At 41.2% G+C, this 17,240-nt stretch overlaps 1 protein-coding gene and 1 long non-coding RNA gene across 2 annotated transcripts; one reads left to right on the forward strand and one right to left on the reverse strand.

The window, feature by feature from the left end:
- The first annotated feature begins 1,137 nt into the window (after positions 1-1,137).
- Positions 1,138-5,919, forward strand: LOC125257109 (proline-rich transmembrane protein 4). Its single transcript, XM_048173561.1, has 4 exons — positions 1,138-1,790; positions 2,454-3,293; positions 3,456-3,572; positions 3,682-5,919. Exons 2-4 carry the CDS (start codon positions 2,489-2,491, stop codon positions 4,530-4,532), a joined length of 1,773 nt encoding a protein of 590 aa, XP_048029518.1. The 5' UTR covers positions 1,138-1,790; positions 2,454-2,488; the 3' UTR covers positions 4,533-5,919.
- LOC125257121 lies at positions 3,058-6,721 on the reverse strand. The gene is made up of 2 exons (XR_007182245.1): positions 6,645-6,721; positions 3,058-3,383 (listed from the first exon to the last, which is right to left on the reverse strand). It is a non-coding gene; the product is annotated as an uncharacterized LOC125257121 (long non-coding RNA).
- Between the last annotated feature and the right edge of the window lie 10,519 nt (positions 6,722-17,240).

Raw genomic sequence — 17,240 nt, forward strand, 5'->3', positions numbered from 1 at the left:
GACCTACGTACGCTGTCCGTTGCTATGCTCATGGTATAACTTATAGGCTACACTAATATTATGAAACTCACTATAAAGGCTGTTTGGTATTTTCAAACAGTGGTAAATTAGATGCTTTCCCCCCATGTGTTCGTTTTCCATACATTTTGTGGACCAACTGCTTATAATTGCATTGTAACTTACCTTCTTTTATTAATGAGAGCAAAGTAACTAAAGGCAACAAAATCATTTTGAACGGATGTTATGCTTTATGATTACGTTGCGTATCAGAGCGAGTAAAAAAGTCATTCAGTATATGCCATTTCAGCGTGCTTGTGCCTTTAAGCGAAGCTTTATTCGCTCCAGTCCGCCTTAAAGTGCTAAGCATGTGTCTGTGAGGGCCTCCCCCTGATCGCCCTGCAAAAGCCTGCCTGACTGTGCTCTTAAGGTGGACCGGGTGAGATATACTGTATGTCGTATGTCAAATAACTGTTATGAGTTCAGAAAGAGTTAATTCCCACGGTCTCTCTCTTAACCCCACAATGACCCTGTCCTATAATTTGGATAAACATAACTCTTCGCAATCTATAGAGCACATATATATCAGAAAATTTATTTTATTTATCTTGAATATAGTGAAATCATAATTAGGTATAATTCCCTATCCTCATTCTTGCAAAGTGCTTTTGGGGATTATTGTGAATTTTTCTACTGATAATAGTTGAATAGTTATTTTAATAAATATAAATAATTCGATTTTTTGAAAGCATCACTCAAACTGTTCAAGCTATCCCAGTATACTGATGAAAAGACCTCAAGCCAATAATTTATACCAATATAATGCATTTTAAATTATTTTATTTTTATTTTCATGTTTTTATTTGCATAGAACCTTCTTGGACACCTATAAAGAATATAATACTCATAGCATTGTTATTTTTACCTCAATATTATTTTTGAATACAATATTATGTCAAATAATGTGTTTTAATTATTATGTACTTAAACTATTTTTACTTTAAAACATGTTTTAAAGCCAGAAGGTACAATCCCTCTTCTCTATGTGGTTTTGTGCGTGAGTGTTTGACATATATTCAAATGAGATCTGGTTAAATCCACCATGTTGTCTCTACTGTGAGTAACACATTAAGCCCCACATGGCAGGTTTGTATCAAGAACCAAGTAGTGTTGGATGTTAGCCTAACATGGTCGAACTGGCAAGGTGACTTACTGTGTCAAATCAGTAAAACAGTTAGGTGTGATAGAATAATATTTCAGTCTAAATATTTCAGCGATGTGATGGGATTTTTCTTGTTGTTTGCTTTCAGTATGCTTTATAGGAACAGACTGGTTTAGTGAACTAATGGTCTTACCAAAATCCCTTATATTGAAGAGATTACCCTTACACATCTGTGATACCAGAAAGGAACAGAATACAGAAAATTGAAAGAGGAAAGTGCCTGTATTTTTTGAAGACTACAAATATATATTTTATGACCCTGACTTGACATATTTAATTCAAATTTTACACTAACATTTCAAAGCTCCTGAGGTTTGTAGGTTATGTTGTCAGGATTGGGGATCAGAACCCTGTTCACAGACGTAAGTCCAGCAGGACATCAACCAGATGGCAACAAGATTACAGTGAAACTCAGGTAGGCTGTACTATAAGCATCAGCAGAAAGATGCAGCAGTTTTAAGAAGACGACATTCAATGACGACTGCATCACTAATACATCAAAGTATTCACATGTGAGAAATACTCAAAAGATCTGTGATATTCACTTTACAGCTGACCTCAAGAACTTCAGGTAAGTGTTCAAAGGCTCTCATAAGGAATATTTGGAGTTTCTGTTTCAATTCTAACAAATCTTTGCTGTTTGTTGCGCACTCAAGTCACTGGAACTATAAGTTCATTACAGTTATACTATATATTTTCTAATATAAAATATTTTATTTCAATATATACATGGTATACAGAATGGATGGATACATTATATTTTTATAGGTAATTTGTATAAGTCAATTTCAGTAACAGCCTTCACACCTAAACCTATGTAAACCTTTTCAAATTTCTGGTTCTTCAACTCTTAGCCCTTTTTAGTAGGTCATACCGTTCACTCTAGAATGCTACGAAGTTGTTTTGGAAATGTTGTATAAACAAATTAAAAGTTATTGTACAATCAGTTTTTTTTACATACATTGTAAAATTGGATCTAAATTGTCAAACCGCACAATGCAGAAGCTTTAAGAAGCACCTGTTCAGTAACAATTAAAAAGTGATGGTACCAAATATGATTGTAGTACATTCCTGGTTTGGGACATAAATTTGGACCAAACTTTCCAACTTTACATTATTTTTCACTATTTTCATATCCTGTATGTACATCCTATAAATATCCAATATATTTATCCAGGTTTTGATTTGGTAAGTGTTGCTGCTTTTTAATCCATCCTATTTGGTCACCATTCAGCTCCTGGTACGGCGTTTGGAAATTAACGGGACAAAATGGCTTGGCTCTTCACTCTGATTTTTGGACTGCCTCTTCTTCAGAAATCTGTCACTTCCCTTGGTTCTATCTCAACACAACCCTTAAACCACAACCTGAACATTCAGGCAATTGATGGCTTTCCGAAAACTTTGATTGAGGAAAGAGTTGACAATAGGTTGTCCAAAGACTTGCTTTTACCTCTTTGGCACAACTTTAGCATAAATGAGGCCTCTGGGGAAGGAAGTGGACTTCAACAGAGCCTTGAGGTTATGATGCCCTCTAGTGGTCCACTGGAGATGGACATGTTCATTCCAGAGAAAAAAGATATTGAGGTGGAAGAGTTAGGTGCTCACCATACCCCTCCAATTCCACAAAAACTTACCCAGAATATCGATGATGAAGATATCATTTTAGCTAACAATAACAGTGCCTCTGATGAAGCCACATCCACAATGGTTGTTCAGTTGACTACATCCACCCATACCCACATAAATAGCAATGAGAGAATGAACAAAGACCAACCTTTGTTGACAACCATCAAACCAATAACAGAGAAAAACTCTACTGAAAATTCTCCAGTCATGTATTTAGAGACATTTAATACAAATGTAGAGGCGAACAACAAAGAAAACATGAAGACTTCTCAAGATACAAAGTTCATTGCATTCACGCAGATTTTAAGCTCCATCACAAAGCCTGAAACATCAGGGCACAATGGCACACTTATGACGCAGTCTGGCTCCATCCAAGGGAATCTCATGGTGGGAGAGGAAAGTTATGTCCCCAGTCCTCCACCTGCAGCCACACCTCCATTAAAGACTGGTTAGTATTTATCTGTTTATCTAACAGTTTATCTGATAGCTTTATTCTGTTAAATAGTGATGTTTTTTAATAGCCACTGCAATGTCAGTACTGGAAAAAAAAACAGAGCAAGAAAGTCATCAAATCAAGGAAATAAATATTGATTATTTGTATGAATTTTAGGTATGGAGAGTCTTGAAGATACTACATTTGATTTATCTGTGGGGTCATCGCCTACTACACCATCATCAACTACATCTGTTTTGCAGGCAAAAAGCAGAGATTACTCAAAAAACAAAGGTAGTCATAAATATTGCCATTTTTTATTAAAACTGTACACACTTTTACACTCTTATTAGAGTGAAAACAACTTGTTGAGTGTTCTAAATATGCTCCATTTCCATAATAGATGACGAAAGGCCAAAATTGTTTGGAAGTTTGTTTGGACCACTAACAGAGAGTGACCCACCTAATGTCAAACGTACATGCATACTAGGCCCATGCATGGTCTCCACCGGTGGCAATGTGACCCGACTACAGTGGGACGATTTGAAACGGACACTAAGCTTTGCTTGGGAGCTCCATGTGTTTGGCTCAGCTGTACTGTTTCTGCTGGTGGTGGTTGCTGCAACTTTTGGAGTGATCGGTGGGGCTAGTATGCTCCATCCCTTTTGTCAGGCATTCACTCTTGCTAACATCCTGCTTCTGCTAACAGGTCTGCTTCGATTTGTACAGCTCATAATTGACCCGTATGGTACCAGAAATATTCTGCCTCGCCCTGCCCTCACTGCTTTGTATAACTTACCAGTTCCCTTATTGCTCTGGGCCCAAGCCACCTTGACACTTCTTGCTCTGAGGGAAGAAACATCTCCTCATCGGCTCTCAGTGACTGGAGGACTGGCAGCACTGCACTGTATCTCCCTCCTGTTGGCTGACCTGCTATCCAAAACCTTGTTGCCAGCACTGCCATTAATGTTACAGACATTTACTGTTTGCTGGGGGTTACTGCTTTGTTTAGGAATCTTTTTCCAGTGTCTAAAGCAACTCTGCTCCTCCCACAGGTCCTCTCTGCCAAGGTGGAGTGGCCCCAAACGCTTAGAAAACAGTATCAGGCGTGTGCTGTTGCTGTGTGCCCTCCTTGGGGTGTTGTCCTGCGCTCTGCAAATCTATAGTTTCCTCTGGCTGTATGGGTTACTTGGTGACTGGCGCAGATTTGGGTGGGGCTGGTGGATCGGGCAACTCTCAGGCACGACTGCTTGAGCTGGCCTGGAGTTTATCTCTTCTACTTCTGGGATCTAGGGTGTTCTGGAAACCACAAGGCAGTAAGCAGACAGCTAAGAGAGGATGGAAGGGAAAATGCTGGAGCAGGCTGTTGGACAGGTTACAAATGGGGCATTGGAGGAGCCCAGATAAGAACTGGGCTGAACTGTTGCCGAATAACTGGGAAGGTCACAGGCAGTCCCGTGCAAATGTCTGCCAGTCGGTGATCCGAAACCATGCAACTCCAGTGACCTCAATCATGACGGTGCATGACAATGTGGAAGTTATTGGAGAAGGCGTCCTGTACAGCAGCAGTTACAACCACCATGCATCTCCTCTGTGGACTAGCGGTGTGGAATGGCAAGAACATGAGTGCTTTCTCTCACTTATTGAGTTTGACCTTCATCCCCCTTCACCCATCAACCTCCATCACAGCATTGATAGCGCACTCCATCATGCCCACTTGCTTGGTGTAGGTACCATTTTCACCCCTTCTTCACCATCCTGGACCCAAAATGAGGGGTCAGGTGGACCACTATGCGATAATGTTTTGTCACCGACCACTCCAGCTAACAAAGCCTATAGTTGGGCTTTAGATGCTGGCTCGAGCCCTAACTCCACTGATCATCTTGGGACTGCAGTACAACAGACTGAAGTGTCTATGATTGAGCCCCTGGCTTCCTTGACTCCAGAGACCATTAGAAAAGTGTGGGAGAGAGATACGGCCATCCCAAGAGTCACTGTGGATGACGAGTGCATCAGCATAGCAAGTGGTGATGACGTCACTAGTCTTTGAACTACTAAAAAGTTTAGCACTTTAGCACTTTCCACAGATTTATGCATTTTTAAATAGACAATGGACACAATAATCTATACTAAGTAATGTTATTCTTTTATTCTTACTGAATGGAGTTTAATGGAATGAATAGTCATTTTTTAGAAGCTCTCTCTGTTTGACTGTGTATGTATATTCATGTGTCCCAAAATGTATGTACTGTGCTGCCTCTAAATCCTGTTTTTACAAACTACATATTAATAAATAAAGTGATTGTTGTAACTTACTGACTATTGAGTAAAGACACTAACCTCTGGTTTCACAGAAAAAGGTTTAAGTCTAGTCCCAGTCTAAACTTCATATTTGAGCTGTTTTAACTGAAAGCAACATGCAGTGACATAATCTTAAAATATGTCAGTGCCATTTTTATTGTCTTAATGTTTTTTTTTTTCTAAGGCACATTTATAAAAGCTTCTTAAATGTCCTAATTGAACTAAGGCCTAAAACCAGGCCTAAATGTTGTGTATTTTAGCATTGCTTGACTGGAGATGGCCTGCGTTCCAGTTCGGTTTTTAAATGCTCTTCCCTCGCTAACTTCCCTCGGTCTCGTTGACTCGGATGTACGTCATTGCTTACATTGCACGAGTGCCCACTTCTGGCGGAACCTTTGCAATGGGCTGAACTGGAACGTCCTAAGCCCTTGATCACTTGGAATCCGCAATGGAGCTGATTTATTATTTATTTTTTTCCCCTTACAAATTTGTTTAATACAGCATTCTATATGCATATATGTGTGTTTTAAATGTTTAAAAAAATTATTAATATATCATAGAATTGTTTGTGGTAGGGTAAATTAAACGCGATATGCGGTGACGTCATAATCGTGTTGCATTGTGGGTTATGGAGCTGCCTGAAGTGTACATGTGAAGTAGACTCAGTTAAAATCGAGGGAGCAAGGGTCTGTCCATGTAAACTTCCCTCGTCCACTTCACGAAGTGGAATGCACTTCAAAATGACGGCAGGGATTCCCCCGAGGGGAAGTGTGTAGGGAAGTTCGCGAGTGCGTGTCTAAAACTGGAGTGGAACGCAGCCTAGTATGCTCATATACTGTTCCAAATTCAGCCCTTGTGTTAACTCTCAGCTTAATGAGGCACAGGTGAAAACAATGAGCTGATTGAGGAATAGATTTGATTGGCCAACCAGCATCAGCGAGTGATTCAAAAGTGAGTACAAATAGCATAGTTTGTCTCAATACACTTGTTAATCTTTATAGTCAAGGAGCTTTCATTAAATGTGTTTTTTTTTTGGTGTTTGCTTTGGTAGTACAGTAAACTCACCATGCCTTGGCCAAAGGGCATCTTGCTTTTCACAATGGTTGTGATGACACTGATTTCATCTTTAAAGGCTGGTCCTGGGGTTTATGGAGCAGTCTCTGATAACGCAATCCATTTGGGCAAACTTTTAATAGGTGCTCAAGGTACAGTATCTGACAAAGAAAAGGGAACATCTGAACTCAAATCAGCAGAACAGTTCGATTTAATATTGGTCAAAAGAAGTTAACTAAACTTAAAATGGGTCTTTTTAATATGGGGCTATAACTTAACATGTTTGGGGTTTTATTTCTTAATGTGCTTTTTATTCTATATTAAGAGCGGTTCCACCTTGCTGAAGCTAAGGCTGCATCGTTTGGGTCCTTCTGTGCAATGTGGAAGTGATTCAATGACCTTGCGCATTCCAGGGGCAATAAGAACTCCACACTTTCTGGTTGATCGAGGTAAGATGTTTTGGGCTTGTGAGTGTGGGATTATAATTTATTTAATTCATGAATTAACTCTTCCTCCACCAGGAGATCAGTCAATAGTGCCTCTGTCTGAGATGCCAGCCAGCTGTGGTTTCTCGCTGAAGCGGGCACGCAGAGATGTTTCTCTTGTTGCCCCATACCAGGGCTGTCATGTCCGACTACAGGTTAGTGTGCATGCTAAAGATAAGTGCACTGTAGCTCTGCTCTTGACCATGTGAAGAGTGAGCCTTGAATGATTTGGAGTTCTTTCTCTTCCTATATCTCCTAACAGGACGGAAGTTATGTTCTGCCACTGCTTGTAATGGGAGCTCCCGTGCAAATGTCTTGCCCTGCAAGTAATCTCATCCCTACAGTGTCCTGCTTTCCCTCTTACATGACTATCTCACTTGGCGTCAGAGTAGATGATGTTAAAGTTAAAGGTAAGTCACTTAGTAGTTTGCATTTTATCTAAGTTGAGAGGTGTTTGAGCTTTTTGTTTTTCTTTCTTGTAGTTGATGGATCATGGCAGCCTTTGCTTTTAACACCTCCCAAATGCTTCATTCTCACTGGAGACTGTTGATGGTTCACTGGTTATCACTGCACCATTCATAGGAAGCTGTCTTGGAAGTGAAGGTGAAAATAATTGAGTGCACTTGTCTGATTTTACATGTATGGTAGTTGACATTTCATGTCTTCCTCAGGATGCTGAAATGCAGCTCCCTCTGATGTATGGTGACCGGGAAGTGACTCTTTCTTGTCCCTTGACTCCAATGCCGGCCCCAACAACCATTGCTCCTGTCCAGGACCCATTGGACAGTCGTCAAATGTTTTACCCTCCCCCGTTTGGAAAACCCTGGTGGTATCGTCCACATTCTCATCGTTACCCTGTACCTCCCACTGTGCCGCCTACGACTTTTCCTCCTCTTCAAGACCCTAACCAACATGTGTTCCCTCACATGTATCCCATGTCAATGTTTGATCCTTACTTGTATTCTAGTGGTTCTGCAGCAAAATGGCCCAGGTACCAGATGTTTCCTCCCTATATATACCACTCCAAGAGCCCAGTTGAAGCAACAACGGCACCTTCCACAACCACCGCTGCTCAGTTTGAGCAGTTTGCAGGTTATCCTCCAATGTACCCACGGTTCTATGGGCGTCAATCCTTCAAGCCTTTTGTTCCTCCTGGTAGAAAATATCCCTTCATGCCCTAACATCCACAAGATCCATAATTTTCTACATCTAATTTGATCAAATATTTACTGTAACAAACAGGAATAAATGAGTGGTTGGATTATGCCAGATGCTTGTCTTTGTTCCTTTTTTTTTCTATTGTGTATGGCTGTATACTGCTGTTAGAAGTTCACTGGTTATACTTTTCTATTAAAAGACATATATATATATATATATATATAAAACAGATGGGTATATATATATAGAGAGAGCCCTATATTTATAGGTAATTTTGTCCACTCAAGCTTTTACACAAGCCTTTAAACTTTGTAATCCTATCACAAATTGTTGGTTCAACACCCAGCCTTGTTAGCAGGTCGTCCTTCTCACTCAAGAATGCTACAAAGTTGTGTAGTATAAATGTTACTGTACAATCAATTTGTTCACATACATGGTAAAATTGGATCTAAATTGACACATGGCACAATGCAGAAGCTGGAAGCACCTGTTCACTAAAAGAATCAATGTAATGGTGCTGAATATGATTGTAGTATCTGTAGTCCCTGGTGTGGGGCCTAAATTTGGACTTTTTTTTTTTTTTTTTTTTTTTTTTTTTTTTTTCCTCACCATTTCATATCCTGCATGTCCTATAAATAACATGTTTATCCAGGTTTTAATTTGGGGAACATTTTCACTTTGAAATGTTAGCTTCTAAAGTCTTTAATTCAGATATAACTTGCTGTCACTATTTAGCTCCTGGTACGTATTTTGTTCAGCAGCCTTTGGAAATTAACAGGACAAAATGGCTTGGGTCTTCACTCTGATTTTTGGACTGTATTAAACAACCCTTTAAACCACAACCTGAACATTCAGGCAATAAATGGCTTTCCAAAAACTCTACCCATGATACACCATGCAAGCTGGATTGAGGAAAGGGTTGAAAATAGGTTGTCCATGTTAGATGTTTGGTTCTTATTGTTAATCACTTTCAATAAAGAATCTCACAACCGCATGCTTCTCAGTGCTTCCACATCTCAATGACATCACATACACAGGACTCACAAGTCAACCATACATGGTCTGTCACATCCTGCTGGCTATAAATATAACATCCTCTTTTTTTTTTTTTTTTAAACTGCCCTATGGTCACTGTATGCAATAAACTTGTGAACAACAACATGCCACTGTATACTCACAGTAGATCTAAAGTGTTGAACAATTTAAACAAAATCTTTCAACTGAGATGGTTTCTTGACTACTCTGCCATTTCAGGTTGTCACAACATTGTTGCTGTTATCTGAATGTGTGCGTGCACGTTGTGTATGTGTCTGGTCCTGTAACTCATCCAGATGAATCTTCTGATTGGTCTGTTCAATCTTGACACTTGTGTTTTGTGTGTCTGCTCTCTCTAGTTCTCCAGGCACAATCCTGAGATGTTTTCGATTTCTATGATCTGTTATTGGCCATTCTTATCACTTTTGCTGGTGTCCAGTGAGTTCTGTGTTTCGTGTACAGCTGAACTCTTACTTGTTCTCCTTCCTGAAGAGGTTTAAGATCTTTTGCTCCTCTGTTGTAGTAGAAAGCCTGTTTGCGTTGGTTGTCTTTGACTGCATGTTCTGTGTGTACAACAACCGGCTGCAGGAGGCTGTCATGTGTGGGAATTAATGTTCTGGTTCTTCTGCTCATGAGTCTTTGTGCAGGACTGGCATTGAATCCCTGAGATGGTGTGTTCCGGTGTTCTAGAATAGCGAGATATGTGTCAGTCTTTGCTCTCCCTGCCTTTTCCATCAGCTGTTTGGCTGTCCTTACTGCAGACTCCGCTTTGCTGTTGCTCTGCGGATATGCTGGAGATGATGTTATGTGCCTGAATTCCCATGCCGCACTGAACTGTCTGAATTCTTGTGAACTGTACTGTGGCCCATTATCAGAGATCACTGTGTCTGGGATCCCATGATGTGCAAAATGGGCCTTCAACTTGTGTATCACTGTGCTTGAGCTGGTGTCTGTGAGATAGTCTACTTCCCAGAAGTTGGAAAGATAGTCAGTGGTAATGAGCATAAGCTCTGTTGTTAAATGAAATCAAATCTGTTCCCACTTTTGCCCATGGCCTCATTGGGATGTCATGTGGGCACATGGTCTCTTTCTGCTGTCGTGCATCCACCGCTCTGCAAACCGCACAGTTTTCTATGTATGCTCTGATAGCCACACTCATCCCAGGCCAGTATACACAGTCTCTTGCTCTGCGTAAGCAACTTTAAATGCCTGATGCATGAATTCTCTCCATGATTTCTGTTCTCAGCTTTGCTGGTATTACAGCTCTTCTCTCACAGAAAGGATTTGTCTCACCTCTTCTTTCAGCTAAGTTTTCTCCTCTGGCCATCCCTGGACTATCACTTGCTGTAACATCTGAAATGTTCCATCCTTAGCCATTTCTGCCTGTATCTTTTGTAGACTTCCTTCTGATATGGCCATGTACTGCAGCGTGTTAATTCTCTCTATTTATGTCTCTACAGAGCCTTCTGCAGCACACTCCAGTAAGTAGCCTACGCTCTGCTGAGGGTGTCTGCTAAGTGCATTAGTTGACCTGGAACATAGACAACATTAATGTCATACCGCTGGAGTCTCAAAAGCATTCTCTGCAATCTCTTATGCCAAGTTTACACTACAGTATTTTAAGCCCGATTTGCCAGTTAACAAGCTCGCCGACAGGTCGGGCTGTGATCGGGGGGAAATCAGCGAGTGATCGGCGCTCGCCAATCTGTATGTGTGAACTACTGAATGATAGAACCACTGATACTTGCTGATGCATTGCCAACACCTCGCTGACGCCAGACAAATATCTAGCATGCTAAATATCCGGAGCTGTCGGCCGACTCGACATCCTGTCGTATCACGTGTCACGATGCAACAGCCAATGAAATATACACTGATGTCCATAGAAGCAGCAATAATAGCCCATTCAAATATTATTTGCCGATGTTTATTCATATCAGATACACATTGTGTAAGAAACTATAAAGCTCACTCACTCTATTGTTCTCCAACTTCACTGGCCACATGTATTTTGGGACAAATTAATGAATTCACTTATATTAAGATCAAGGTCATTAAAATTTTAAACGACAAAACACTCACTTGCACATATTTAAGAATCGGAATATCAGATAGTTGATGACATGGTGAGAAAAGCAATACATTTACATGGCGTGTCGTCATAGAAACAATAAAGGGAAACGTTCTAAAATAACAGTCGCCTTAACTCTGGGAGGTCAGCCAGAATATTTTAAACTTTTAATATAATATTATTTTAATTTGAATTAAATTTAATTCAAAATGTAATCTAATTTCTTCCCAATGTCCATTTTCAAATAAAGTCATTGGGTGACAGTTGTCATCAGCTCATGTAGTGTGTAACCACAGAAAGTCACGTAGTCTGAACAGCACAGCAATCTGCCGACGTTTAAAGTCCTGTAGTGTAAACTTGGTATTAGGTGCATCAAGAAATGGCTTTCTTGTGATAGTTACAAGGGGTTTGTGGTCAGAATGGACTTCAACGTTCCTGCCATAGGTGTACTGGTGGAATTTTTCCATCCCAAACAGGATTACTAGGTATTCTTTTTCTATTTGTGCATACCCCTTTTCTGTGGGTGTAAGCGCTCTGCTGCAAAAAGCAACTGGTTGTCCTGTCTTTAGAAGTGCTGCACCCAGGCCTGTCTCGGAGGAATCACACTGAAGAACTAGGTCTCTTATAGCAATTCAAGGTTTCCCTTCACAAACACTATGAGAGCTCTGAATAAAATGTATGGTCAACCTCACCAATTAGCCCTGCAAAGAATCGCTGCGCTGATGGATGGTGCTAACATATGTAGCGGCAATGCCTTCAGGATGTTTGGGCTGCAGTATGTTGCAGCAGCTGGGCCACAAAGGTAGTGTACAGCTGGAATGTGGATCACATGTATCTTGACTCTTGAGTAAAGTGCCACATGATCTCAGATCTAGTTTTAAAAGATACACCCACCCACTGCAAGTTGCTATTCCCACACTGATGGACTTTGCGGATTGGCTGGAATATGAGCTTCAGGTACAAGAAGACAGTAGCCAGTATGCTTGTCACTCAAAACAAGACTACTCAGCACGCTTCAGAGAGGTGAGAAGAGAACCTAAGTGCTGCTCAAAGTGATCAAGGTTCTAATCAAGAATGGTAACAGGCCGATGGAAGCTTATGCTGTGTTGGACGATGGATCAGAGCGGGCCATCATTCTGCATGATGCAGTTGAAAAATTGAAGGGGAGGGGAGCCCAAGGGCCCTGTGCTTCACACAGTGAAACAAGATACCCAGGTCATTCACGGGGCAGAACATACTCACCAGTCAGTGCCCTGCAAAGAAAGTGCAAGCATCTTGCCGGGTTTTTCCACTATAACAGCTAAACAATGTACATCCTGTGCTTCCCCATCCTATTGCCACCACCTTGTCACACCTATACAGCCAGTCAGACTGGGGCCCCCTGGTGGTCTGGCTGCAGTAAGAACACGTCTGGGATGGACAATGCAGGGTCCAACTCAAGAATTGAGCAGTCATCTTTCCCCTGATCAATGCTTCTTCACCTCGCTGCGGACCGTCAATGACCTTTATGTTAACGAGGAGAGGCTGTGGCAAATGGATGTTCTACCCTACCAGAGTGAAAAGGTAATCACCAAGTCACACCAAGACAAAGAGTCCATTCAGCTTCTGCAAGAAAACACTGTGAGAGTGGATATTGATGGTGTCAAACGATATGCTACTCCTCTGCTATGTGTCAAGAACATGCCCCGTCTCTATGCACCTAAGGAAGCTATCTTACCCCAGTTAAGAGGAATCGAGAAACTGCTTGAAAAGGACTCTGATCTGGCTGCAGCATACAAAGAGGAGCTGACCAAGCTAGTGCACACTGGGTATGTTGTCAAACTTAGTCAGGAGCAGGTGGACAGATCAAAAGAAGCCTGGTACATCCTGCACCTCATGGTGCAGCATAATGGGAAGAACAGGGTGGTCTTTAACTGTTCATTTTCATACCAAGGGCACAATCTGAATGAGCTCCTATTGCCTGGTCAAACACTTGGTCCGTCCCTCCTGGCAGTCCATCTGCGCTTCCAGGAGAACTCTATTGCCATCATAGTGACATCCGTGGCATGTTCCAACAGGTACGCCTCTTGCCAAAGGATAAACCACTGCTGAGATACATCTGGAGAGACATGCAAAGACAGAATCCCTGATGTCTATGAATGGCAGGTGCTGCCTTTCGGGACCACTTGTAGTCCATGTTGTGCTTTGTTTGCTTCAGAGAAGCACGTTCTAGATCACAGCCAGCCTGGAGAGGACACACGGGTTTCTGTGGAGAAGTCATTCTATGTTGACAATTGCCTTCAGAGCTTTGCTTTTCCTAACACGGCCAAGAATCTAGTCGACAAACTCTGCAGCCTCCTAGCATATGGTGGCTTTGAGCTACGTCAGTGGGTTAGTAATTATCAGCCATCTGCCAGCCGAAATATTTAGTCTCAGAAAAGCATTTTCTGGCTCTGTGAAGATCACCAAAATGCCCAGGAATCAACTCTTGGCCTTCATTGGAAATGCCAGTCAGACACTCTCTCCTACAATATGATCCTCTTGGCTACATTGTACCATTCACCACTTGAGCTAAAGTGATAGTACAAAAGTTGTGGGACAAAATGAGAGAGTGGGATAACCCACATCTACCTGAGGACCTATTAGCCACTTGGAAACTGGGAGAGCGAGTTGGAAGACCTGCAGCACATCACTTTGCCCAGATGTTATTGCAGCAAGGAACTGGACTGCTCTACTAGTATTAGGCAGCTTCACATCTTTTGTGATGCCTCAGAGAAGGCCTATGGCTCTGTGGCTTACTTAAGAATAGAGAGCTCTCAAGGTAAAGTAGAGGTGGCCTTTGTAACAGCTAGGTCCTGTGTCACCCCCCAAAAAACAGAGCATTCCTCGTCTTGAGCTGTGTGTAGCCCTCACAGGGGCACAGCTGGCAAAAATCCTGAAAGCAGAGCTAACATTACCACTCAGTAGCATCACTCTGTGGTCTGACTCCACTACAATTCTGCCTTGGATTTTATCAGATTCTTGCGGCTTAAGGTTTTTGTGGGGACCAGAGTAGTAGAAATCCAGCACTTAACTAAATCTGATACCTGGCGCTATGTACAGTCAAGCAACAACCCAGTGGATACCATTACAAGAGGAAAGTCTCCTCTGATCTCATCAAAGACAGCAAATGGAACCAAGGCCCAGCTTTCCTTACACAGACACCAGCCAACTGGCCAGAGATGCCACCATTATCCCACATAACCCAAGACAGTGAGTTGAAAAGGTCAACCTTCTGTCGACTGGTAACTTCTGCTATGTCATTACCAGATCCTCATCCTCATTTCGCACCTTCTCAGACTACTTAAAGGCCCTCATACAATACTCAAACGAGAGATCACCCTCGAGTGCCAATGTAGAAGACTATAAAGAAGCTGAGGTCACAGCCCTCTTTCACATCCAGACAGAATCATTCCCTGACAATATGTTGCACTTGAAATCTAGTAAACCCCTGCCTAGCAATAGTCGACTGCTGTGTCTAGCCCCTGAACTGGATAACAGCTCCAATCTCCAGTGGTGTAAAGTAACAAATTACAAATACTCTTGTTACTGTAATTGAGTAGTTTTTCTCAGGAATTGTACTTTATTAAGTAGTTTAAAAACAGTGTACTTTTACTTGTACTTGAGTACATTTTTAATGCTGTATCAGTACTTTTACTGCACTATTTTCCCTCAACCTGCAGTCGCTACATTATATGTTTATTATTTTCCTGTCAATGATGATTGGCTAAGGAGAATAATCAGTCCAGTGATTCCCGTCCAATCAAATCGCACATAGAAAACTTGCAGCAGACAGACTTCAAAACATGCCAATTTAGTTTAATCATGGAAGAGGAGGAGGAAGGAAGTGTGGTGGATGCTTCAACATGCAATAGCTCAAATACAGCACTTCAGTATCCTTGGCCGTACCTGAAGGAGCTTTTTACAGTGAAGGCAAAGAAGGGCAATTGTGTCATTATGTCATGCCTACTTTGCTTGCCCAGACCAGTTAAAATATCAGCATTCAAGAGTTTTTCCTCTAATTTAAAAAAGCACATCGAGGTAAGTTTCTGCTAATCTGCTAAGTATCATATCTTAAATATTTATGTTAAATGGTATAATAAACGTCACAAATAGTGTGGGGGGCATAAATAAAAGTGTGTTAGAGGTTTTATGAGCCAATGTGAATTAGGGATGCACCGAATGTTTCAGGCAACTGAAATTATTCAGCCAAAAACAATTAGTGATTAGCAACCAGCTTAGAGTGAGAGGCACGGTCGCTTTATTAATGCAGCAGTATGGAAGTGTCAGAGAGGATGCAAAAATCATCACAAGCAATGACTGCTTAAGACTGTATCTCGTCAGTCATCGTCATTGATGAGAAGAGGGAGTGGGGTTGTTGCTGGTTATTGTGTATGTGTAATGACTGAAATCGCAAAATGGCCTTTAAACAGTTACTAAATGCACTGCAGAATGTTACTTTTTCTAATACATGCGCAATTTGAATGTATTTTGTCAGTGCTGCACGAACTCGAGGCACCAGCTGCTGGACACCCTTAGTTTGATAACAGGGTTCAAAGTGCATTAAGCATTAACCTATCGTTAGATTTTTGCCCCTTACACATATTTCGCTCAACATGTAAACGCATTAACCTACTTTTTGTCAGCTTAATTATAGATGTATATGTTAATGTAATGTGTTCTTGCATGGTGATTTAAAATTGTAGTTTATGAATGGCAAATAACGTTCATAAAACATCAGTTTTATATATAAATGTTTATTTAAAAAAAAAAAATGATGCTAGCAAAAGTTTATTAGTGGTGTAAGATGTGAGTTACTTAATTCTGAAGTGTATTCTTTTTACAGAGAAAACATCCATAAAAAATAAAGCAATACAATGAATGTGTCTTGAAAAGAAAGAACTCAGAAGAACAGAATGATTCAGATGTAAAACAGATGAAGATTAAAGACTATTCCATGTTGTGCAGGCAGGTTACTCAGTCCACAATTGACAGGCTTGTAGTTGAATTTGTCTACGAAAGCCTTCAGCCCTTTACCGTAGTTGAACTTCCAACATTTAAAAATCTAATCCATACAATGCAACCTAGCTGTACAGTTATGTCCAGACCAACTGTGAAGCTGAGAATTGAGGAAGCAGCCACAAAGGTTAAGAAGAACATCATTGCTGAGATGGCAAAAGTCAGCTATAGGTACCACTGCTGATTGTTGGACAGCACGACAATGGAGTTACATCAGTGTAACCGCACACTGGATTGATGAATATACACTGGAAAGAAGGTCTGCTTCCATTGCCTTTAGACTTTTGAAAGGATCACATAGATTTGATGTGCTCGCAAGAACCCTGGATGACATCCACTTGGAATATGGCATCTCAGAAAAAATAGTCAGAACAGCAACTGATAGTGGATCAAATTTTATCAAAGCATTTAAGGTGTATGGTGAACAGAATCAGCAAGAGTTGATTGGTGCCGACTCTGCTGAGGCAGTGACACTGGGGAGTGAGGAAAATGCAGAAGGAGTTGGGGTTCAGGACACCTGTTCCATTTTAAACATTAACACTGGGTTGGAGTATCATCTACCCAAGCATCAGCGTTGCACGTGTCATCTTCTTAATTTGGCGGCTACTGTGGATGCTTCCAAGGCAGAGGACAGCAGTGAGGTATATAAGAAGCTTTCCCATTCAACGTTTGCGAAATGCCAGGCATTATACAATGAAACCAGTCGGTCTGCCATCAATGCTGAGATCGTCCAAGAAGAATGTAAGCTGCAGTTCATTCAGCCCAACCAAACAAGATGGAACTCAGTGTACAATGCTGCAGAGAGGGTAATGTGGATCCTAA

The sequence above is a fragment of the Megalobrama amblycephala genome, linkage group LG21, assembly GCF_018812025.1.
Source record: "Megalobrama amblycephala isolate DHTTF-2021 linkage group LG21, ASM1881202v1, whole genome shotgun sequence".
Taxonomy (NCBI): domain Eukaryota; kingdom Metazoa; phylum Chordata; class Actinopteri; order Cypriniformes; family Xenocyprididae; genus Megalobrama; species Megalobrama amblycephala.